General features: G+C 40.6%; 1 protein-coding gene across 12 annotated transcripts in view; it reads left to right on the top strand.

Annotated features, from left to right (window-relative positions):
* The window catches only part of NRXN2 (neurexin 2), a 900,728-nt gene that overhangs the window by 355,024 nt on the left and 520,874 nt on the right, over nucleotides 1-24,830 (top strand). For 11 of the 12 annotated variants that reach the window (XM_073578443.1, XM_073578436.1, XM_073578438.1 and 8 more), the window contains exon 5: nucleotides 2,382-2,411. The exons of the other annotated variant lie outside the window; for it this stretch is intronic. In XM_073578443.1, the coding sequence (XP_073434544.1) occupies nucleotides 2,382-2,411 (30 nt within the window). The remainder of the gene's footprint in view (nucleotides 1-2,381; nucleotides 2,412-24,830) is intronic. 12 annotated transcript variants of the gene reach the window in all.

Genomic DNA, 24,830 nt, shown 5'->3' with positions numbered 1-24,830 from the left:
GAGCACCCTGAGGGGTGCAGTTTTTAGAATGGTGTCGCTTTTGGGTATTTTCTATCATATAGACCCTTCAAAGTGACTTCAAATGTGATGTGGTCCCTAAAAATAAAATGGTGTTGTAAAAATGAGAAATCGCTGGTCAACTTTTAACCCTTACAATTTCCTAACAAAAAAAAATTTTGGTTCCCAATTTGTGCTGATGTAAAGTAAACATGTGGGAAATGTTAGTTATCAAGTTTTTTGTGTGTCATAGCTCTGTGATTTGAGAGCATAGCAATTCAAAGTTGGAAAATTGCAAAATTTTCACCAAATTTCCATTTTTTTTCAAAAATAGATGCAAGTTATATGAATGAAATTTTACCACTAACATGAAGTACAATATGTCACGAGAAAACAATGTCAGAATCACCGGGATCCATGGAAGCGTTCCAGAGTTATGACCTTATAAAGGGACAGTGGTCAGAATTGTAAAAATTGGCCCGGGCATTAACATGCATACCACCCTTGGGAGTAAAGGGGTTAACATTCGTTAAAAATTAAAAAATAAAGTAATGCTCATAAATTACCGTACAAACATTACCAATTCCCCATCCGCTCTTTATTGGTCGCCTACTTCCTTGCCTATCTCGACACATCAGAAATCGCCAGAAATGCCCGTTCAGCCAATCATTGGACCTGCCTTAAACGGTGATTGGGTGGACAGAGATTTCCAGTGTGTTGACATATCACCAAGAAGTAGAGTGAAAAGCACGTTAGGTAAGTGCTGAAATCAGGTGCTGCAGCCGGTGATTTTGTATATATAGATCATTGATAGTTTAATTTTCTTTTTTTTTAATTTTTTATCAAGTTTGAACTCTTTAAAAAAATTGTTCATGGGATAAAACAATATATATATATATATATATATATATATATATATATATATATATATATAAAAATATAATGTGTTGCTCAGTCGTGGGATAATATATATATATTTTCCCACGACTGAACAACACATATATTATATACTGTATATTTTTCATTTTTTTATTTCACAATTCTAATCACTTAAGTAAATGTGTGATGTAGAAAGTTAGATCTAGTTTTTTCTTGTAATTTAATGTTGTGAATAAAGCCAAAGTGTGTGCCAATGCAAATATACTTTTATAACCTCTAAACCTATATAAACTTTAATTTAATTGGTCTGAATTGCAAATACCAGACCGAGCCGATAAACCTGAGTGATGCAGTTTCCAAAAAAAGAAGGGAGGCTTTGTCTCTATACAGCCTTTTTTTTTTTTCTTATTTCATTGGGTGAAATGTTTATGATGTGTATTATCTACTTTCTGCTTTATTGATTTGTTTCTATTATGTGAATATATTTAGACATCACTGATTGTCTTGCCCAGAATGTATTTAATTATGCACAGATATTTCAGAATTTATATAATCATATGATCGGTCATACGTTTCTATCTTATTGCTGCATTTATCACACAGTTAAATATCAATCCGGTGCATATTTTGTCAAAGGTATACATTTCCAATTATTATTGCTGTTTGCTATAGAATGTCTAATGACCGTGTTCTTAAGAAAGCTGTCACTGACGATTGTTTTTTTATTGACAGCGCATTGCACAGTGTTATGATGTGAACATGTCAAGTGTGCACTTATATGAAACAAACATTCAGGATATCTTCTTCCTCCTTTTATTTCTGTTTATTGTCGAAGTAATTCATAATGTATCTTTTGACAGTAGCTGTTGCACTATTGCATACAACACTCGGCTTTCTTTGCCTTACGTTGTATATTTTCTATGTGTCTTTCCATCCTACTGTATATATATGAATATATATTAAGAAAAAGCATTTGGCTCTTTTTTTTTATTTCGTTGTTTTAATGTTTTAGATTTGCTTTTCGTTTTCTATTTTTACCTCTTTGTAGATATATATAATTTATTATATTTACTTTTTCCCGATCCCCCTTCTTCCAAATGCTTTTTCTTTTTTCAATGAAACCAAAGCCAAAAAATCCATATCTCTCTCTTTATGTTTCTGTTTTTTTGGCATCTCCCCCAATCCTTTCACTGATCCCTATCTATATCCACCCCTCACCCTTACCCATTTTACCCATCCTACCCATAACTGGGGTGAGATGCCTGTCACAAATTAAGAAAAAAAAAAGTAAAAAAATTAAAATTCATCCCCTTGAACCCAAACGTTTAAATTGTGGCATTTAAAAACAAAATCCTTAGAAAATTTCTTTATAATTTTTAATTTATTTTTTTGTGACGTTTCTCTAAACTTGTCGTTTATTCGTTTTTTTTTCTTTCTTTCCTCCTCTATCCCCCTTCCCACTCCCACTCTGTTCTGATTTTTAACCCATCCCCAAAAATCCGAAGTTCCAGCACATCTGACGTTAAGCAACCAAGGTACGGATTTAATCCACTTTTTTTTTCTTTCCCTATTCCTTGATTTATTTTCAACCCTTCATGCTGTCTCTCTCTTCCTCTTCTTTCAATATCGCATCACTTGTCATTCATATTCTATATCTTTCCTTCATATGTGTCTCATGCATCATTGGTTTCAATTACATTTCATTATCATGTATACCATTGGGGAAAGAAATAGGCTGTGAGTGTATTTTTTTTGGAGTTTATTTTTGTCTTTTTTTTTTTATTTCTGCTGTTTTGCACTTCCTAATCCTCTAATCTTCTTTCCTACCTTCTCCCCTAACCTGCCTTCCTTTTGACTTACCGTCTTTCTCCCCTAATCTTCATTCTCCCCTCGTCTTCTTTCCTACCTTCTCCTCTAACCTTCTTTCCTTCTCGCCTAATCTTCCTTCTCCCTCTAACCTTCCTCCCTTCTCTTCATACTCTCCTTAAAATTTATTCCTTCCTTCATTCTCTTTCTTCTCCCCTAACCTTAGTTCCTTCTCTTCCTTGTCTTTGTTCTCCCTCTAACCTTCCTTCCTTCTCTTCCATCTCCCCTAACCTTCCTTTGTTCTCTTCCTTTTCCCCTAGTCGCTTCTCTTCCTTGTCCCCTAACTTTCCTTCCTTCTCTTTGTTTTCCCTCTAACTTTCCTTTGTTCCTTCTTCTCCCCTAACCTTCCATTTCCCCTAAACTTTTTTCCTTCACCCCTAACTTTTCTTCCCTCCTTCTCTAACCTTCCTTCCTTCTTTTTCTTTTCCCCTAACCTTTCTTCTTTTCATACTCCCCCAATCCTTCCTTCCTTGTCTCCTAACCTTAGTTCCTTTTCTTCCTTGTCTTTGTTCTCCCTCTAACCTTCCTTCCTTCTCCCCTAACCTTACTCCCTTCTCTTGGTACTCCCTCTAACCTTCCTTACTTACATCTACCCTTCTTTTGTTCTTCCTTTTCCCCTAGTCTTCCTTCCCTTCCCCTAACCCTGCTTCGTTTTCCCTTTACCTACCTTACTTCTACTCCTCTCATAACCTTCCTTCCTTCCTTTCTTCCTCTCTAAAATAATTTCCTCTTTCTGCCCCAGCTTCACTCTCTCTTCTATCGTTCCTTCCTTCTAAGGCATCAGGGAGGCAGTAACAAGGAACCTAACCCAGAGAAGTGGATTACAAAGGAAAGAAAACCACCATGCAGTAAACTAATGCACTACAAAAATTGAGCTGTTGTACAGTGAAAAATTAAGAAAAAAAAATGGAAGCCACAGATACATAGACTTGATAAAATACAGTAAAAGACATAAACACGGGGAATAAAAAAAAATACTAGTTTATAGTATACCAGAAACTATATATAAAAAGTACTACCAAATTCCATTTTTTTATTATTTATTAATACTAGCTACAAATGATAATCTCACAAGAAAGACATATTTTTTGGGATTTCTGGTTACTTTTAAAATACACTCCTAGTATTTAAAAGTGCCAAGTATTAATTACATGATAATTAGAGCTGATAATTGGCTTCATAACTTAATGGAAATGAAATGAAATGCCAAATTGTTTCTTAAGGGTGCAACTTGCGAAGCTGAGGATATGTTATAAGGCACCATAAAATATCTGTATATGCAGAATGCTTTAAATAGTCTGTTAGGGCTGTCATCAATTAGATCCTCTAATGGCAGTAAGTGAATAAAATCTAGTCCGTCCACTTAACGGGCTAATAAAAGCCAAATTGGAGGGGAAAAATGTGACTTGATGTCAGTCACATGATCCCTCTTGACTACTGGGCTCAATTGATAGGACTTCTGCTGAAACCAGCTTCAACTTTCTTACGTCTCAGCTAATTGTGAGATTAGGGGCTGCCAATATACAACTGCATACTAATCTTTCCTAATGTATGCAGAAATCTATCTCATCACGTAGTATCTTACATTAATCACAGTTTTTCTGATGTTTATCTACAGGTCTAGATCTGTAGCTTTCAAATCCTGCTTTAGTTTATTCCTTATTGTCTGAGTGTAGACTATTTGCTACATTTTTCTACAGAGTTCCAAATTTTAGTCATCCTTGGAAGAACTTTCCCAATTTTTTTTTTTAAACTGTCCTTTCAAATTCAGGGGATGTTCGAAGTTGAAAAGGGGGTGGTGTTTACATTAACTCCACCCATAAATGGTTAGTCATGGGTGGGACTTGGTTAATCCTGGGCGGGACTCAAGGTTTTCTGTGTCTTTCTAGTGTTTGGACCTCAAATGTCACTAAATTGACAACTGCAATGTTGGTAACTAAATCCATGCATACATAATCATGTATAATATCACAAGTGGGAACTAAGGGTATGTTTGTCCATTATATATGTCTATCACTGGTTTTATTAACCCATCAACCAGGATGTCAACTTTTAAGTCTCTGTCTATGTAGGAGGTTTGGAACTCTGCATGAGAACTTTAGCAACTGTAAAGATGTATTTAATAAATTAACACAAATATTAAACCTAAAAACATTTCTTTTAAAAGTAATAATTTCACTTTGATTTTTTTTTTTAAAGTTGCTAAAAGTTCCCTTAAGCAAAGCAAGTTGGATCTAAAATGTCCTAGTATTTCAATAACTTATAAAAAGATTGTCCCCTTTTTAGGGTTTGTTCCCACATAGCATGTCCACCGTGGACCTCGCGCAAAGGAGATGCAGCGCTGGCACTTGCCACTGCGCTTATCATGGACAAGAAGGAGAGGAAGCTGCACATTTATAGGGTGAAATTCACACCTACATCTACAGCATAAATTGACATGCTGCAGATCTCAAACCCTCAGCTATTCTTAATATACGCTGCAGATATATTTCGCAGCATGGGATTTATTAAAAATCTCATGCAATGCTCTAGCGCTTTAAAATGCGTTTTGATTTTCTGGATGCAAATCCGCCATGGAAAATCCATTGGAACATACAATATTCTTAGACATCTACCACCAATGATATTGTATCCTAACATAGGGGGTCTATCACTCTCTATCTCCTTCTAAAAGCTAAAAGTCTTGACTAATTCCATATCTACAATAGTTGCTTCTGAGCTTTACAGCAGAAAATAAATGCAGTTAGCCTGCAGATACTAAATGTTGCCGGTAGGGACGCCACCTTCAATTAGTATGACACCAAATTAAATCTTAATTATGGTTTCAGCCCCATAATATGGCTGATATGAACCATGGAAAGTTATCACTAAAATTTAAGGTGAAGCAAACTGTTTTCCAATACCTTTACTTGGATTTACATACAAGAACAGGTATAGTGTACTATTGCAAAGATATATAGACTACTTAGTAAATCAATTCCAAAAATTCTAAATACTATAAAGGAAGGGTCGCTTTCTTTCCTCCTGCTTTCCTTTATCTCTCTTCTGATTTTTTTCTCTTTTGGGTTTGGATTATGTAACACACATAGAAGTATTGGCTCAATGTCTCTTTGGTCATCCTTCACCTCCCACTCTGCATGGTGCGAGAAAAGTGCGCGCTCTCATTCTCACGTGCTCACCTGTCACCGGTTTCTTCATCATGTGCTGCTACTTGCATGTTCTGCTAGTTCCTCTATTAGGACATATTGTACACATATGAGCTGGGGAATATTATGTATCTGTGTATGTGAGCATGTTCGTATTGTTTGTCTGTCGAGTCAATGTCACCCGTGTTTCAAACCTCTTATATGCAGTATTGGCTTCTCTGATCATTGACAACCATCTCTGTAGGGGCTTACGCAATCATTTTGGAAGATGGCTCATGATAGAGAGAGTCTATGATCAGCATTGTTGTAAGCAGACTACAAACATTGGCTTGTCTCATTATTTAAAGGGAACTTTCCAGGACAACTTTACTAGTTAAGCTAGTGGCATGACTGTGTAGGTCATCAAACAACAATAAAAATGACACCTGTCTTGTAGTAATCCGATGTGCCAGTGCTGAGATATCGAGCTTTGAAACAATATGCAAATTTTCCTTGGGGGGCGTGTTGAAGAACTCAGAGTGCAATGACACGCCTCCTCCCCATGGCTGCTCCAGACTATTTTGCATGTGACTTTAAAGCTTGATTTCTCAGCAACGGCACATCAGATAAGTGCAAGTCCAATATCATTTTTATCGTAGGTCTAAGACCTACACAGCCATGCCTCTCGTTTACTTAGTAAAATTACCCTGAAACATTCCCTTTAAATCCTATGTCTGTATTTGGTTGTGTCTAGCTTTTCGTCACCTACTCTTTTTTCGCAGTCATTGTCCTCTGGTACAGGACAATACTAATGTTTGCCATGAATCAAGTATAAATATATTAGTATAAGCTTTAGCGGGATATCAATTGTCTTATTGAACTGCTTACTCCTCCGTATGCTTAAATGAACCATGTTGGCTGTGCTCAGTGAGGAACAAGATACTGTATGCGTGGGCCACGGAATATACAATGGTATCGTTCAAGGAAAGCTCTACGTTTCTAGCAACTTCTGTATAATGCAATATATTGTACAGAGATGTAGCAGAGCTCAAGCTGACATTTTTAATAATTTCTTTTGTGTACCGAGATAATTCATTCCATTAAAGTATCAACAGTATAATGAAAAAAACCCGCCATGTTGCCGAATGACAGACTTAGCCCTGCTACATTTATAAAGTGGCCCTGAATGAGCTTTTCTCTACTATTGATCCTACGGCAATCTTGCTTGTTTTTTTGTTTTGTTGCACTGAGCAACGTCAGCTGGTTTTGGGGTCATATCTGTATCGCTGCACCTGTGCCATGAAGCCCAATGTCTGATTGACTTCTATGGTGTGAACTGATGTACATATATGTCCCATATGTAGGAAATAAATGTCTTGTATTGTGCATTTCTGTATTTGAAGCAGTTTTAATCTGTTCGGGTAATGTGTACGACATCCTTTTGCTAGTTATTGAGAAATCGCTGAGACGGTGGGGTGTTATGACTGGTTCTGCCCCCTTAAACTAGCGATGAAATGATTTCTTGGTTCTAACATTGCCTATCGGTTTTATAGTAATGACCTGACCCCTGACCTTTTAATTCATTAAATTAATCGATGCGGTAATAGCTTTGTAAATAGACTGACTGACTGAGAGTGGGAAAGAAGAGAAGGGGACCATAAAGAGTGAGCGAGACCACGGAGAGAAGACGAGAAGGGGGGAGTATGTGATACAGTGGCAATAATTATATACAGGGTCAGCTCAAGGGCATGGGAGATATATAGGGCCAAGGACTTGATCCGAACAGTAAATGTGTGTACAGAGGAGGTTTATCTAGGATCCCTGTACGAGATTCCTAAATTCTCATTATTTAAAGCCGCTGTGATCTCCTCTCCGTTCAGATAGTAATTTTCTGTCTGTACAATACACAGATATTCTGCAAGTGTCACCATATATAGATGTCCATATAGATGCTCATTGATTTTTGCAGAGACCAGATTTAATTTTGCAGATCCTTATTATTATTATTTTTTTCCTCTGTACCACTGGGCACAATTTCTGCATCCCGACTTGGCATCGGTTGTAGAATATCACTGTGTCTGGCACGCTACGACTATACTTTGTCACTGAACATCGCTGTCTCCTGTGAATTATTATGGTTTTCAAGTTTTTACTGTAAGCGAGAGAATAGGTGCAGCACGAGAGGAGAGATTTACTAACGGGAAAGAAATTGAAGAGCTTTCTGGAAAGGAAAAAAAAAAGAAGAAATGGCATTGTAACAATTAAATTGGGCAAAGGTAACTATTTACTTTCATTGAAGAGACAGCGAGGGACACACACGTGGAGATTATTACTAAAAAGGATAGCAAACAAACAAAAAAAAGGACACAAAATTCTGAAACATGTTTTAAAAATGAAGACCTTTTCCCATTTCATTTGCCTATTTCTTTAGTCTGGTTTACACATTTATGGCTATGTGCATCCATCATGCTGCCGCCTGAGCCACAGTTCAGTTGTTAGGCTGTTTTCTTCCAGTTTGCTACTGTAAGGACAGGTTCAGACGGCCGTAGATTTTCTCATTCGAGAGAATTAGGCCTATTATTCAAATGACACGCTGATCAGACTCTCAAATTAGGAGAACCTAGTAAAAAAATGTCTTCATCTTCTCCATGCCGCGGAAATGGGATGTCATCCGAGTGTGGGCAGGGACGGCCCGAGAGATTATGGCGCCCTAGGCAAAACTATTTTGTTGCGCCCCTACTATTCTTGGCAGTAGATGAAAACTCGGGCTATAAATTTAGGAGCAAAATAAACCACAACAACAATGATTAATTAACTCTCTCCTAACTCTTTAATTTTCTGAGAAGTTGTATAGGACAAATATATACAAAGTAATCAATAACACAAAACAAAAACGACCATAGGTAATTAAAATTTTTGTTTCCTTGCCTTTTTTTTTTTAAAAGGATGACACTAAGTCACCGAGATTAATTTGTTTAGCAACTTCAGATTCTATCGACATTGTTGCCAACCCAACCAACCTCTCTTGCGTCATATTTGCCCTTAAATATGTACACTTTTCTTTCCATCCCTAAAACTTTTTGCCTTTTGAAAAGATTTTTTATAATTTTTTCTATTTTTTCTCTGGCGCCCCCTTTGGGTCGGCGCCCTAGGCGGCCACCTAGTTCGCCTATACGTTCGGGCCGGCCCTGAGTGCGGGCCAATGTTTTCCATGCACTCGTTGACTTGCATGACCACGTGGGATCTGAATATCGGATCGAACTCGGGCACGCAGCAATATTTTTTCGTCGTCTCTGCACAAGGAAAATATTGGAAGTGTGCACGGCCCCAAAGACTAACATTTTTCGAGTGCGAGCCGATGTTTTGGCGGATTGCACTCGGACAGCAAAACCCGCTCGTCTGCACCTGCCCTAGGCTTGTAGCTGTATTTCCTAACCAAGGAAAAGTAACTTCCCCTCCACCCTACCTTTTACAACTCCTGCCCCCAGCTCTCGGCACGTGTCCCACCAACCTTACCTTCCTCTAAGTGTCCATCCCATATGCCACATATACCTGTATTATAACAATACAAAAAAATGACAAGATTTAAAAGAATAAATGTCTTGAAAATAGCCAAATTATTTATACTCACCCAATAAATCTACCTCACGGGCGTCTAAATATATTAATCCAATAAAATTATGGTTGCAGTAAAGTTTTATCAGAGCTGGGTAGTTTAAATATGATCTTTATGTCTTGTGCAAATTAAAGCACCTGGTGCACCTTTGGTGTGACCAAGGTCTCAGTTCATTGTTCGGCCACCTTTGACTTTGTTGAATGACAGTTCAAGCGCCACCTGAGCTGAAGGTTCAGCTTTGCACACACATATGAGAGAACCAAAAGTACCCAGGTAAAAGGACAACACATGCAAGAATAATTTAATTAAGAAAAATTATTTTATATAGAGTGGCAAATGGAAGTATCACACCAAAAATGTGCCTGTATACTACATATTATAACAATCATCATTAGTCTAAAAAAATCACATAGGCTATATATTATAAACAAATGCAGATATAAGGGTACTGAACAAATATTAATTAATTACATACTAAAACATGTACTGTATATTTGTTCATATATAAAAGGACCCCTCTAATTATAAGAAGAGATAGAGAACTAAAAAAAACAGATGTTTCCTTATAGAAATGAAATGTGTTTGGAGCCAAAAGATCCAGTATGTACAACATTAAAAAGTGTACATAGAATATACCCCTGAGCATAGTAGTTTAAATAAAACACAAATAAGAAGAATAAAAAGAGGGGGGTAATCAATAATTTTCATGATGTGAGACCAAAAAAGAGTAATCTGAAAAACTGGCAATAAAATGCACAAAGTGACAAGTGCAAAAGGAAGGGAAAAAGAAACAGGAGGAAATTAAGTAGCACTTAAATATAGTGCAACACACATGGTACATAGAGATACAATAACATCAACCATATGAAAAAGAGGGGGCTGTACCTTTAAATTTTGCCAGTGCCAAATACAGCGCACACCCCGATGCGCGTTTCGGAAATATATTCCATCGTCAGGGGACATATGAGCACAGGGCCGGACTGGGACTAAAATTCAGCCCTGGCATTTGAAGTTACACAGGCCCACTAGTCACATGGTGACTATATAATATCTTTGTACACTTGTAGGTTACAAGAAGTGAGAGGAGATTAACACGACTATATAACATGTAGTCAGAGCTGTGCCCAGTATTTCAGCTCAGTTCTATTTATTGCTTTTAGTTGCAGTACTCCTCCCAAAGCTCTGTCCCCTTTTGTACGCATGGTGACAGAATTCCTGGCAGAACTGCTATCCATTGGGCAACCAGACCCCTGGTCATAGCTGCCCCTATCATACCTCCCAACTTTTGAAGAAGTGAAAGAGGGAGAAAGACAAAAATAAAGAAAGATTCTATAAAGATACTATAGCAGCCTGGCTCCCATTGTAGTGCCCACCTGAGCCTCCCGGTTCAGGACATATCATGATCTGCTCACATGGCCAGCATCCCCGATTCCAAGGCGATCCCGCTGTCCGCGCTGTCGGAGGAGGACATGGTGATGGATCTGAAGCATTCCTAGTTCCGTCACAATCTCCTCATGAAATTATCTCATTTCCGGTCAGCTTCCAGCACATCACTTCCGGTGGAACGTCATGTGTGAGTTTTAAAATGCTACTCCGGGCTCCGCCGTGTACTCCTGTGTCCGTGGGAAAAGCCCGCTTTGTATGCTTCGTACACACGTGGCTCTGCTCCGTACATCCCGTACACACACAGCTCTGCTCCGTATACCCCATACACACGCGGCTCCGCTCCGTACACCTCGTACACACGCGGCTCCGGTCCGTACACCTCGTACACACACGGCTCCTCTCCGTACACCTCGTACACACACGGCTCCTCTCCGTACACCTCGTACACACACGGCTCCTCTCCGTACACCCCGTACACACACGGCTCCGCTCCATACACCTCGAACACACGCAGCTCCTCTCCGTACACCACGTACACACGCGGCTTCTCTCTGTACACCTCGTACACACGTGGCTTCTCTCCGTACACCTCGTACACATGCGGCTCCGCTCCGTATACCTCATACACGCGCGGCTTCTCTCCGTACACCTCGTACATGCGCGGCTCTGCTCTGTACACCTCGTACACACACGGCTCCGCTCCGTACACATCCAGCTCCGCTCCGTACACCTCGTACACATCCAGCTCCGCTCCGTACACCTCGTACACACGCGGCTCCGCTCCGTACACCTCGTACACACACGGCTCCTCTCCGTACACCCCGTACACACACGGCTCCGCTCCATACACCTCGTACACACGCGGCTCCTCTCCGTACACCACGTACACACGCGGCTTCTCTCCGTACACCTCGTACACACGCGGCTTCTCTCCGTACACCACGTACACACGCGGCTCCGCTCCGTATACCTCATACACGCGCGGCTTCTCTCCGTACACCTCGTACATGCGCGGCTCTGCTCTGTACACCTCGTACACACACGGCTCCGCTCCGTACACACAGGGCTCTGCTCCGTACACATCCAGCTCCGCTTTGTACACCTCGTACACATCCAGCTCCGCTCCGTACACCTCGTACACACGCGGCTCCATTCTGTACACCTCATACACACAGCTCTGCTACATCTACCCTGTAAACCCCTCCTGACCCCACACATACTGACCTCATCCAGCACCATGACAACCAGCACAGCAGAGTCCGGCAGACACCAAGAGGCAGGGCAGTGTGCACAGGACCTGTGATGAGGTCACAGGAGGGGCGGAGTCAGGGGTCACATGATCAGGGGTCTGGACAAAGGCTCATGATCATGTGACCCCTAACTCTTCCCCTCCTGTGACATCATCACAGGTCCTGTGAACAGAGAAGAGAGCAGGCAAGCGATGCTGTGAGTGGCTGCGGGGGGTGGAGTCTCAAGCTAGGGCGAGGATGGGGTGCGTGGCGGCTTATCTCCCTGCAGTGCGGGATAGAAAAAGCCGGCGGCAGGAACAACAGCCAGGCCAGTGGCGGCATCAGCTGTCAAGCGGCCAGATGAGAGGGGTGCTGCCGCCCGCGGCCCACATGACAGCGGCCCAGCGGGAAAATGCCCGGTTGGTTATATTACCAATCCGGTCCTGTATGAGCACTAGAGGTGCTGAGCATGCGCATACACATCCTCCTCTCCTGTCTACTGTGATCACTGCCTACACTGATTCGCTATAGACAAGTGTAATGAGCAGCTGCAGAAGACAGGAGAGGAGGATGTATATGCACATGCCCTGCTCCTGTGGTGTTCGTATGTGTGCACAGCTGAACCTTCAGCTCAGGCAGCTTTTGATCTGGACAGATGAGTGCTGTCATTAGCAAAGATGGAGGGGTGGAATGGGGCATTGGGAGCATGGTCACACTAAGGGTGCACCAAGAACACTGATTTGTATAATAAATTTAAAAAAAACATGTTTTTGGATAACCAAATCTGAGAAAACTACACTACAGGCATGATCTTTATAGGGATTAAGATGCCTATTAGTGATGAGGGGTGTTATCAGAGTATCTTGTGCGTGCTCGGATAATATATTTGAGTCCCTGTGGCTGCATGTTTTGCAGTGGTAGACAGCGGTGGTAGGCTAGCCATTACTGGTTATTAAAATCGGGGACCCCCCAAAAAAATAGGCTTGGCAGACAGCTGTGGGCTGATATTAACAACCTAGGAAGAGGCCATGGATATTGGCCCCCTCTGAGACTAAAAACATCAGCTCTCAGTTGCCTCAGAAATGTCCTATCCATAAGATGTGCCAATTCTGGCACTCGGCCTCGCTCTTCCCACTTGCCCTGGTGCAGTGGCAAGTGGGGTGATAGTTGGGGGGATTGATGTCACCCATAGTTATATTATATAAAAAACACACACTCAGAATAAAGTCCTTTCATTGAAATAATGACACATACTCCTTTAATCAATCTTAATTAAACAATACTCACGTCATTGCCCATTCCAGTGAAGCCATTGTCCCCTATACGAGAATTAACATAATAAACAACAATATTCCTCACCTGTCGTCTGAGAAGATGATAATCCATTTGTCCCACGATGGGTCTTGCCCTGCTACATCTAGATGACAGGCTACATTGTTGCATGATGCGACTTCATGGCCTGCCATCCAGCAAAGACACTGAGAAGAGTCTCGCGGTGAACTCGTATGACCTGACTGCTGTCACCGCGAATGTGAGAAAGGGCACATGCTGGAGATGCTGTAAGAAAGGTCTCACAGCCAATGAACTCCCTTCACCTAACTGACATAAGTGCGAGCGCTGTTACAAATTTTCCCCACGTTTTCTGCAATAGGGGATTTAATGGGTGGATATGTTATTTGGCTATTTTTATGAATCCTCTAATTTCTAGAAAAAAAAAGCTACAAAGCAATTCCCAAACATTTTGGCATGGCAGCATGTGCATAAAGATAACCCATGATTTACACACGAATGGACATAGGCTGAAGCCCCCTTGACTTTTCAGTTGACTGAAAACCTTATTTCAATGGATGGTGGAAATTGTGCAGAGATTCATTCTCCATTGATCCTATCATGTTAGCAACCCAGAGTGTCGGAGCCAACTAGGGGGTCCAGTTTTAGAATAGGCCCTTGGACAGGGTCATCCGTGCACCTTTTCTATAGATGATTCTAGCTGCAAACATTCAGGTCAGTGTATGAGTCTTGCCCATTGTGTAATGTCTGCCCTTTATGTCCAATGGACAATATTGTCTCATTATGTGAGACTTAAGTGGGGGGTTAGATGGGGCCTAGAAATTTTTTAATGGCATATGTGCAACAATTATAGATCAATCTTGTTACCAAAGTTTGCTATTCAAGGAGAAAGGATTGACCCATCGCCTATCCCATTCAGATCATGTTAAGGGTTCTTGGTTCTTTTACACTTGCCGTGTTTTTGTGGGCCATTTTTGTGGCCCCAATAGATTTCCATGGGGCTGCAAAAACGGCTCCCAAAAATTCATCAGAGCACTGTGCGCCGTATGGCCGTGAGGGCCGTATATACGGCCCTGAAAAAATAGCTAGCTTGCTCGATATTTTTCACGGCTTATGGACACGGCCGTAATACATTTCAATGGTGCCGCAAAAACAACGGTCGCTTGTTTTTGCGGCACACCTTATTTGCGGAACGCCGTATTTGTCCCCACCTATTTGTCAAAACAGGGAAAAACGGCGATCCGAGAAGGTTTTTTGCAGCCACAGCAATACGGCCCGCAAAAAACACCGGAAGTGTAAAAGAAACTTTAGTCATAGTTTAAAAAAGTGTTTAAAGCCTTAGGCTATGTTCCCAAAGTTTTCTGAGAAGTCCACTTTGCTATTCATATAAATATCCTTTGAAGCTGTACCTAATAGAATCTACTCCAATCAAGGCAGTTGTAAATTGAAAGGATTCTGGAAAAAATGTTTCTGGAAAGAAATTCCTCCAAGGATATGTGCACACAATGCCTTTTTCAGGTGGGTATGCTCTGTAACGCCCCTGAAAAAGCTTTAGTTAAGTGTTAAAATGATTGTACAAATTGCATTGCAATGTAAAAACGACTTTCTGGTCATATGTTCAGTCTTCAGAGCTTCTTTAAACTGCTTCGTGTTTTCCAAAGACACGATGCAGCTAAAAGAAGTGACCTGACAATTCTTCATGCAACTTTCTTTAGGAACCCAATCGCTAGTTATACCATACAATTAAAAAAAATAAATAAATAAAAGGCAGGCGTCAAAGACCTTGTGAAAAAGAACGAAAAGATACTGCAGAAGATGCTTCAGGAATAAAACAAAACACTGGTGTTTCCTAAAGAGTCTTCTGCTTGAAAAACTCTGCGGATATGAACACATCTAAAAGACTTTGTGTGCACTTAAAAAAAAAAACAAAAACCCCTCTTCCTTATCGCTTGAAGAAACACTGTAAGAAATGAAAAACGCCTCCAAAATCTACCCAAAAATTGGCTACGTGCACTTGGCGTCTTTTTCAGGTGGATTCCGTCCATAATCTACCTGAAAAACCACCGCAAAAGTGCCCATTAAAAAATCATGTTAAAATGACATTGCTATGCACATGTTCCGTCAAATGGCACTTCTTTTGGAAACATTAAAGTGGTTAAAAGAAGGGGAGCACAGTCTATACTCGGCAGCATAGAGGGAAAGCCGTCATCACAAGAACATTACCGCAGTCATTTTCCTGACGTGGCTTTGCCTGGGAAAGCTCGGCGAATGTGCCAGCATCTAAATGATGATGTTGCGTTCACAAATCCAGTGGTTCCTGAAGTGGTTTGAAAAACTTTTTTTTAAACATAGCCTTAGGGTATGCACACAAAGTCTTTTTCAGGCAAGTTTTTAACGAGGTGGATGCTTCAGGAAATGCATTCTATTTTTTGAGGTCATTTCTTGGACATTTTTTTTTTTATGTTTTTGACTGCCTGTTTTGTTCATTTTTTAGTGTTTTTCCAGTCTTTTTGCAGCAGCTTTCTTACTGGCAATTTTTTTCCCCCATCCAACAATAAAATGACCACTAGTGGTTTTTCCAGCAAAAACACTGGCAAAACACTCCAAAAGACACCCGGGTGACCTTGATCGGTCTGTGCACACGACTTCTTTCAAATTCATGTGATCCGCCATGTAATTAAAGCATGAGACTCTTCAGGAAACTATTGCAACTTTTTTTTTTTCTTAAGTAGTTCCCTGACCATTTTTCCAATGGTTTTGGCTGTCAACGTTTTTTTCTTTTAGGGTTTTCCCATTGTTTTTGGTGAAATTGTTTTTGGTGAAATTGTTTTTGGTTTTTACAGTGATTTTTCCAGTCGTTTCTCTTTTTTCACTCCATTGAATTATGAAGAACCTACTAGCACTTTTTAAGCAAAAGCTATGGCAAAATGCTCCAATAAAATGTCCAGGGCCAGGCATTTCCATTTACTTCTATTGTAAGGCACAGAGCATTTTCTGAACAGAAGAAGCCAGAAGAACGGTCAGGTCGCTTATTTTATCCAGTAGGCATTTTTAGAAACCTAAAGGGGTTAAAAGACATCCAAAAGACTGAACATGTACACATCATGTCGTTTTTGCACACAATTGCAAAATGTTCTCTCTTTTTTTTATTGTTTTCTGATACGTTTTTCAGGACGTTTCCGCCGAAAATAGACTACGTGAGCATACACCCTTTGATGGAGTTTTTTTGGTGGATCTGCCCAAAATTCCTACTCCAAAGGCCACTTTGAAACGTTTGGAAAATACATCCTATTCGTATCTGCTGTTCATATGATGAGGGTTTTTTTTTTTAGCAATTTTTTTTCCCTCTTTTTTGAAAAAATCCACAGTAGGAAAAAAACCACTTCTATAAAGTGGATCTTGATGGATTTGCTCCAAGGTACCCAATGTCACATCTAAGACCACGTGCATATGCTGAGTATTTGGTGAGGGTTTTTTTTCATATCTGTGTTTTTAAGCCAAAATCAGGAGTGGAACAATCAGAAGAAAAGTATAATAGATACACGTCGCCACTTCTGCATTTTTCACCCACTCCAGGTTTTGGTTTACAAATACTGATGTAAAAAAAACTCCCCAAACACTCAACGTGTGGCCTAAAAGTTATAAAAAAAATCCTTAAGAGGAAAAAAAAAATCCCAAACTCTTCAGGGGCTATGTCCAGACTGAGTCTTTTTGATGGCTTCTTTTTTTCTTAGAGGAAACTGAGCAGGAACCTCCAAGTTTCTTGAGGAGTTTTACATTTTTGAAGATTTCAAGAGTTTCCACTCCAATTTACACATGGCTAGGAATCTAAAAACCCCTCCAAAATCCCAGAAAAAAAAATTTCTGAAGTGATTTTTGTTTGAAAAATTTGTTCTTGAACCCCTAAAAAAAGAAAAAAAAAAACCCTCACAGCCGTTCTCTCCACCTCTCAATGTATCACCATTTCATGCGAGGGATTTCCGACAATCGGGTATTCCCTCGCTCGTCCGCTTTCGGGGGTTTTGCTCTGTTGCAGACTTATACGGTACACAAGATACATCCTCTCATTAAGGATCCTCGTAGCGTTGTGTATATGGATTTACAATCCCCTCGGCGAGATGTCACGCACGTTGAACGCTCATGTTAATATCATTCACACGTGACGCCACGTATGACATGATTTATTTGTTTTTGCATGTGCCATTTGGAGTGACGTGATGGGGGGAGGGTGTCATGTCAGCTTTGCTTATCTCGTCCGATGATTCCGGCAATGCACAATCCTATTTTTAGTGACATTTCGTTTTTGCACCATTTCCCCTCTCTTTTTTGCACCATCATTGGCTGTAAGCATGAGAAGCACCTGCATGCGGCACGTATGTTCATTTCATTATCATTATTATTTGAGTGTGCCGGGAACGTGAAGAGACTGAATAAATGCAGTGTGTGATTAGCAAAGGAAACAGAAAAAAAAACAAACGTGATATGAGCTAATTTAATTTTTGTCCGCAGTTAAAGAGGAAATATTAGATTACGTTAAACTGCCCTACTGGAAGCCATAGAACGTACACAAAGGCATAAACCGCTCCTGATATTTATGTCTCCAAGAACAAGTATTGCATCACAAAAGCCAATCTTGAGGAATGTTCCTTGTTACCGTGGGACGGGGATGCAGGAGGCTTAATTCCGCTGTTAGGATTTATGCAGCTGGTTGCAGGCCGTAGTGGCAGTTGCTATGGTAACAAACATTCAATGCATTTCCCCTTACACAGCTGTGAATATAAAAGTAACGTGAACATTACCGGGCCGCTCCTGCTCCAATGATCCCGGCTGAGAAGATCTTCCACTATTATTATATAGGCGATAAATACAAATGAGCAAATCGATTAGTTACGTCCCCATTCCTGAGGCCATTCCTGCTCCGGTGATCCCCGCTGGACAGATCTTCCACTAAAATGACATAGGCAATAAATATATATGACCGAATAGATTAGTTACTTCTCCAATTACCGGGCCACTCCTGCTCCAATGATCCCAGCTGGGCAGATCTTCCACTATTATTACATAGGTAATAAATGCAGATGTGCATATCGATTTGATACGTTCCCGTTACTGGGCTGCTCCAATTCCGGTGATCACAGCTTGGCAGATCTTCCACTATTATTACATAGGTAATAAATGCAGATGTGCATATCGATTTGATATGTTCCCGTTACCGGGCTGCTCCAATTCCGGTGATCACAGCTTGGCAGATCTTCCACTATTATTACATAGGTGATAAATACAAATCAGCAAATCGATTAATTACGTCCCTATTACTGAGGCCGTTCCTGCTCCTGTGATCCCGGCTGGGCAGATCTTCCACTATTATTACATAGGTGATAAATACAGATGAGCAAATCGATTAGTTACGTCCCCATTCCTGAGACCATTCCTGCTCCGGTGATCCCCGCTGGACAGATCTTCCACTAAAATGACATAGGCAATAAATATATATGACCGAATAGATTAGTTACTTCTCCAATTACCGGGCCACTCCTGCTCCAATGATCCCAGCTGGGCAGATCTTCCACTATTATTACATAGGTAATAAATGCAGATGTGCATATCGATTTGATACGTTCCCGTTACCGGGCTGCTCCAATTCCGGTGATCACAGCTTGGCAGATCTTCCACTATTATTACATAGGTGATAAATACAAATCAGCAAATCGATTAATTACATCCCTATTACTGAGGCCGTTCCTGCTCCTGTGATCCCGGCTGGGCAGATCTTCCACTATTATTACATAGGTGATAAATACAGATGAGCAAATCTATTAATTACATCCCCATTACTGAGGCCGTTACTGCTCCTGTGATTCCGGCTGGGCAGATCTTCCACTATTATTACATAGGTGATAAATACAGATGAGCAAATCTATTAATTACATCCCCATTCCTGAGACCATTCCTGCTCCGGTGATCCCCGCTGGACAGATCTTCCACTAAAATGACATAGGCAATAAATATATATGACCGAATAGATTAGTTACTTCTCCAATTACCGGGCCACTCCTGCTCCAATGATCCCAGCTGGGCAGATCTTCCACTATTATTACATAGGTAATAAATGCAGATGTGCATATCGATTTGATACGTTCCCGTTACCAGGCTGCTCCAATTCCGGTGATCACAGCTTGGCAGATCTTCCACTATTATTACATAGGTGATAAATACAAATCAGCAAATCGATTAATTACGTCCCTATTACTGAGGCCGTTCCTGCTCCTGTGATCCCGGCTGGGCAGATCTTCCACTATTATTACATAGGTGATAAATACAGATGAGCAAATCTATTAATTACATCCCCATTACTGAGGCCGTTACTGCTCCTGTGATTCCGGCTGGGCAGATCTTCCACTATTATTACATAGGTGATAAATACAGATGAGCAAATCTATTAATTACATCCCCATTACTGAGGCCGTTCCTGTTCCGGTAATCCCGGTTGGGCACCTCTTCCACTAATATTACATAGGTGATAAACATGTATGACCGAATAGATTAGTTACGTCCCCATTGCCGGGCTACTCCTGCTCCGCTGATCTCACAGCTCTTACACTAAAATTATATAGGTGATAGAGATGAGAAAATTGATTTGTTACATGAGCATTATTGGGCTGCTTCTCCTAAACTGATCCCGGATGGGCAAATCTTTCACGAATATTACACAGGTGATGAATACAGATGCCCAAATCGATTTGTCATGTCCCAATTACCGGGCTGCTCCTACTCCGGTGATTCTGGCTGGGCAGATCTTCCACTATTATTACAGAGGTGATAAATATACTGTAGGTGAGCAAATTGAATCTTAAAAAAATCTAATTTGTCACAAATTTCAGGAAACATTTGTATTCTTTTGAGACCAGGGTTAAAATTAATAAGATTATATTCTTCTGGGTTAAGCTCTCCACTCGCCTGTCTTGCTACTTAAGCTAGTTGCCTGTCAGTTTTGATCTTTTTTTTGGTCTTTTGGGTCATTTAATCCTAATTAGGCCTAATGGGGTCACAAAGGGTGCAACATATGTCAATTAGCCACTTGAGGCCTAGGAGCAACAGAAGATCTGAAAACCGATGGCTAGAAGGTCCAAAGACCAGAAGTCAGAAAGAGTGAAGTAAAGACTGAAGGACTGGGTGGGAGCTATTGGAAGGACAGGTGAGGGACGAGCCTTGAACAGCCAGCTGAATTAATTTGCAGGCTGTGAATGGTTAAGAAATGAAAACCTTACCCAGCCATACCCTTCACCAGCCTTGCTGCTGGAGTTCCCCACCCAGTCCTCTGGTCTTTGCTTCAGATCTTCTGGCCTCTGGGTCTTCCAGAATTGACTGGTTCGTGAGGCCTTGTCTGAACCAAAGAACCAGAAGATTGGAAGATCCGAAGCATGACCAGAGGACCAGTCTGAGATGTATGGCAGCAGGACAGGTGAGGGGTGCACCTCAGACGGGTAGGTGTTCTCTTTTAATATTTTTTAACCCCTTCCCTCCCCAACCTTTATTATGAGGTGGGGTCTGGAGAAACCTCAGAGCATAATAAACCTCTTTTCAGAGCACTTCTGATTCATGGTAAATCAATTCGGTCAGACTCGGAACAAACTTTTACAAATGTGCTCATCTCTAATGATAAATAACTAGCTGCAATAAGACATATAGAAAAGTTATCGTAACAAAAGACGGTCAACATGAGAGGTTTCCAAATGAACATTAGAATTGAACTGTTGAATCTAGTGCGTAATCATGAATATATTTTTGCTTTTGAGCCTCAAATTGTGCCAGGCTGTATTTTTTAACCTTAGTCATGAGACTGTAAGGCAAAGACATACTAGCGCCTCATAGAGGCTCATTCATTATACATGGGATTTTAAAGGAAAATTATATATTTCCCATATTCCGCATTGATTATTCATTTTACACCACAAAATAAAAATGGCATTGATCCCAATGGACATCTCTCACATTCGAGCAAAAGTAAACCACGTCTCTCTTCACAGCTGTGAGTTCTGAAATCAGAACTCATGGACCAAATTGTAATAGACACTATATTAGAAGATAGGAGCATGGCGTGTGCTCGATTCACTTAGTGATATTTGTTAAGAAAAAGAATTCTAAAACCACTTGTGTCCTCTAGGAAATCGTTGCACAGCAAAGCAGATGAGATATTAACTAGAGTAGAAACCAAATGTCCTCGGTACGCCTGCACGTTTCAGACTCTGTAGCCTGTCTGTTCCAATAGCATTTATACTGTGCGTTGCATATATACAAAGAGTCCTTTTCTGATTCATATATGCCATTAACACAGTACAGAATAATACGCAGAAGGAGACTTGGCGATTTCACAAACAGCGCCATAATGTGTCTCTGTAAAGAAACTGCATATTGCAACCCATTAAAAGAGTAGTCTCACATATTTTCTTTTATAGACGTGCACCCTTTCCTGTCTTCCTAATTGACAGTCTGGACAAGTAACAGTAATGCCTCTGGGCCAAACTGTGACTTCTTCGAAGCTGCCATATGCAATAGCTGAGGGGTGCAGTAGCACTGAAGCTGGCTGGGATCGGGAGAGGAGAGTGCACTCTTGTGATCCTGGAGAGACACCAAGCCCAATAAAAAAAGAGCCAAGCACTGTGGACATTCGTCTACCTTTTCTGTTCGCTCATTGGTTTTGACACAGGTGGGGCTTAGCTTTGCTATTGAAATAAGCAGACAGACAGCCCCCTTCACACATGTTAAGGGGTGCATCTAGAACAATAATGTTTTGTTAGTTTTTAGGCCCATTGTAAAAAAAAAAAACAGGCAGATAAATACTAACAGAAGCACCTACCTGCCTGTTCTACCCAGCTCCGGCTCAGAGTGGTCACCGACAGTTCCTTCCGGCGATTCAGCTGTTCCATATTAATAGAGCAGCTCTTCCTCTTCTGGGTGTGACTGATTACATCATATAATTTACAGCCAACTACCCGCAGGAAGGCTGGCTGTCAATCAGCAAGACATCGGCAGTCACGCCCAGTCAACAGAGCAAAGCGGATGAGAAGCTGTTGGCGGAAGTTGCTAAATCGCTGGCAGGAGCGGTCTGTGACCAGAAGAGATCAGCATCGGGCATAACAGGCAGGTAGTTGCTAAATTGTGAAATTCCCCATGCATACACACATAGCTACTTATTCTAAAAGTTACCTGAAACAGCAGGTTACTCTTTAACGATATAGTGTAGGAAAACCGAAAATAACGTGTGATAATGTCATCTTTACACACTCGGCAGTAAAATGTGCTCTCTTTAATGGCTTTAGTTCAGAAACGTGAACATTCTGTAACTTACAGCTGTTATGATGGGCAGCACAGTATGCAATGTTACACTGAAAATACTGACAACTAACATTTAGTCAGTATATTCTGGTGACTTAGCAAATTGCTTTCTTAGAAATGTGTAAGCGCAATCTCTTTTCCTATATTAATGCCACGGTTCAAGAACGTGACAAACAGCAGAACATATAATAGAGGCACCATTAATATTCTACTTTATTTCCCAGTTTTTTTTTCTACACATGTTGCACGTAAAACATAATTTTCTCCTCCCCAGTTAGTATCACATTATAAAGAATGACTTGCGTACAGTAATATAACAGAACCAAACCACATCAACTAACTCTTCAGAGAGCCGGATGTCATGTCCAGTCCACATTATTGGAGCGAGGGCTACAGACATTTACTTACGCAATCACGTTTCCATATCTCGAGAACACAAACTTGATTGAAGCCAAGCAAATTTTCTTTTTGGAGTGCAGAAGGCATCTCCGGAGGTCCCATTAGGAATGAACGCCATGGCAGTGCGCCGGATTGACCATCGCTCCATTCACTTGGGGCTTTTCAGCGTCCTGGTTCTCTGGGTGGGTAGAGGACTCAACAGTCAGAGCCCTAGGGTTTGGGACCTTATCCCCTATCCAATGGTTAATTTTATTACACCCCCGATGTATAGAATAAAAGTATATTCTTTGCTTATATAACATATTTAAAGGGAACCTGTCACTTTTTGCGTGTAAATTGACGGCATAATGTTATAACGCTTGTTAACAACGTTCTACTAACACTGATCTAAATATGCCCTTGTTTGAATCAACTATGACAGAGTAAAAACAAAGTTATATATTGACTAGTGCTAGTACTGGGTGATGAAGAGTCAGTGACCATACTGTTATCCATCATTGACATTAATGTGAACAGCGGGATGACAATCAAAGAAGAATGGATATGCTACCAAATGGGACACCATGACTCAACACCACCGCAGCGACGGCCAGATGACTGTTACATACAGTGCACGCTAATTTATATCTTCTTTTTCTCCGTCATGGTGAAATGGAGGATTCAGAGTTTGCAACAAATTTTTAACTATTGGTATAAAATTATGCTACCGGTTTAGAAACCCAAATTTTAGTGGTAGCTCATAGCTTTAAAACATAAGATCAGTTTGTCACACAGCTTGACATACCCGTAAGATTTTAGTAGGGTTGGTTGACCCTCTTATTCATAGGAAGCTCTTGAATTGATTGTAACATTCTTAATCCATTGGTGCCAGGAGATATAAGCTGCCGCCAGAGATGTCAGCCATAGCTTATTCCCTTTTTTCACTGAAATATACATGAATGGCCAACATCTATGGTTCATGTCTTTTTGGAGTTTTGGAGGAAACTGGAGTACCCATGTCAAATGTCAAAACATGAGCTACCATCTTCAGAAACTCATGAACAAGCTTCTATTTGAGCTTTTTTGAGTCTACTGTGGAGTGAATCGTTACTATTTTTTCCCCCGTAAAGTAATCATTTATTTAAGATTTACAAATCCAAGGTTAAGTCAAAGCGACAGCATTCTCGGTCTACTGAAAATCCAAATTAATTGACACTTCTACAAAAGTAAAAGCTAAAATGTAAATTTGTGAGCCACGAGGTTGACTTGTGAATGTGTGTGATCGTCATGTTTGTGGGAGAGAAATACTATCATCTTGGAAAGAGATTTGACCATTTCTGGAGCTTCACTTGAAGCATTTTTCTTGGGTTTGATGCTGCTTTTCTTGCATGATGACCAAGCTTTCTACAGCAAAATCCAAAAATACAATTCCCTTTTTTGGAAGGGGATATTCCTCTATTTCCTCCTGAAGTCCTTCTTTCCTGTGTTGTTGCTTCCTTCTTATGTATATATTATGTATTCTCTTTTTCTTGTTCTGTCTTTCTAGCTTTCTAATAATTCATCTCAAATTTTTGAACTTTTCCCTATCCTCATTTTGCTTTGCATCGTCTCTTACTCTTCATTTTTCTGTTCCTTAACTGTTTGACAATGATTATTGCACTGTTGCGTCTTCAATTGACGCTTTTGCTGTTTTACGCTTTCACTTCTTTCTCTTATTTACTTCCTCCA

The sequence above is a fragment of the Dendrobates tinctorius genome, unplaced genomic scaffold (assembly GCF_039654945.1).
Source record: "Dendrobates tinctorius isolate UK_male_01 unplaced genomic scaffold, ASM3965494v1 ptg000059l, whole genome shotgun sequence".
NCBI classification, from domain to species: Eukaryota; Metazoa; Chordata; class Amphibia; order Anura; family Dendrobatidae; genus Dendrobates; species Dendrobates tinctorius.
Note: the sequence above shows the minus strand (reverse complement) of the source record. Positions and strands in the feature narration are given on the sequence as shown.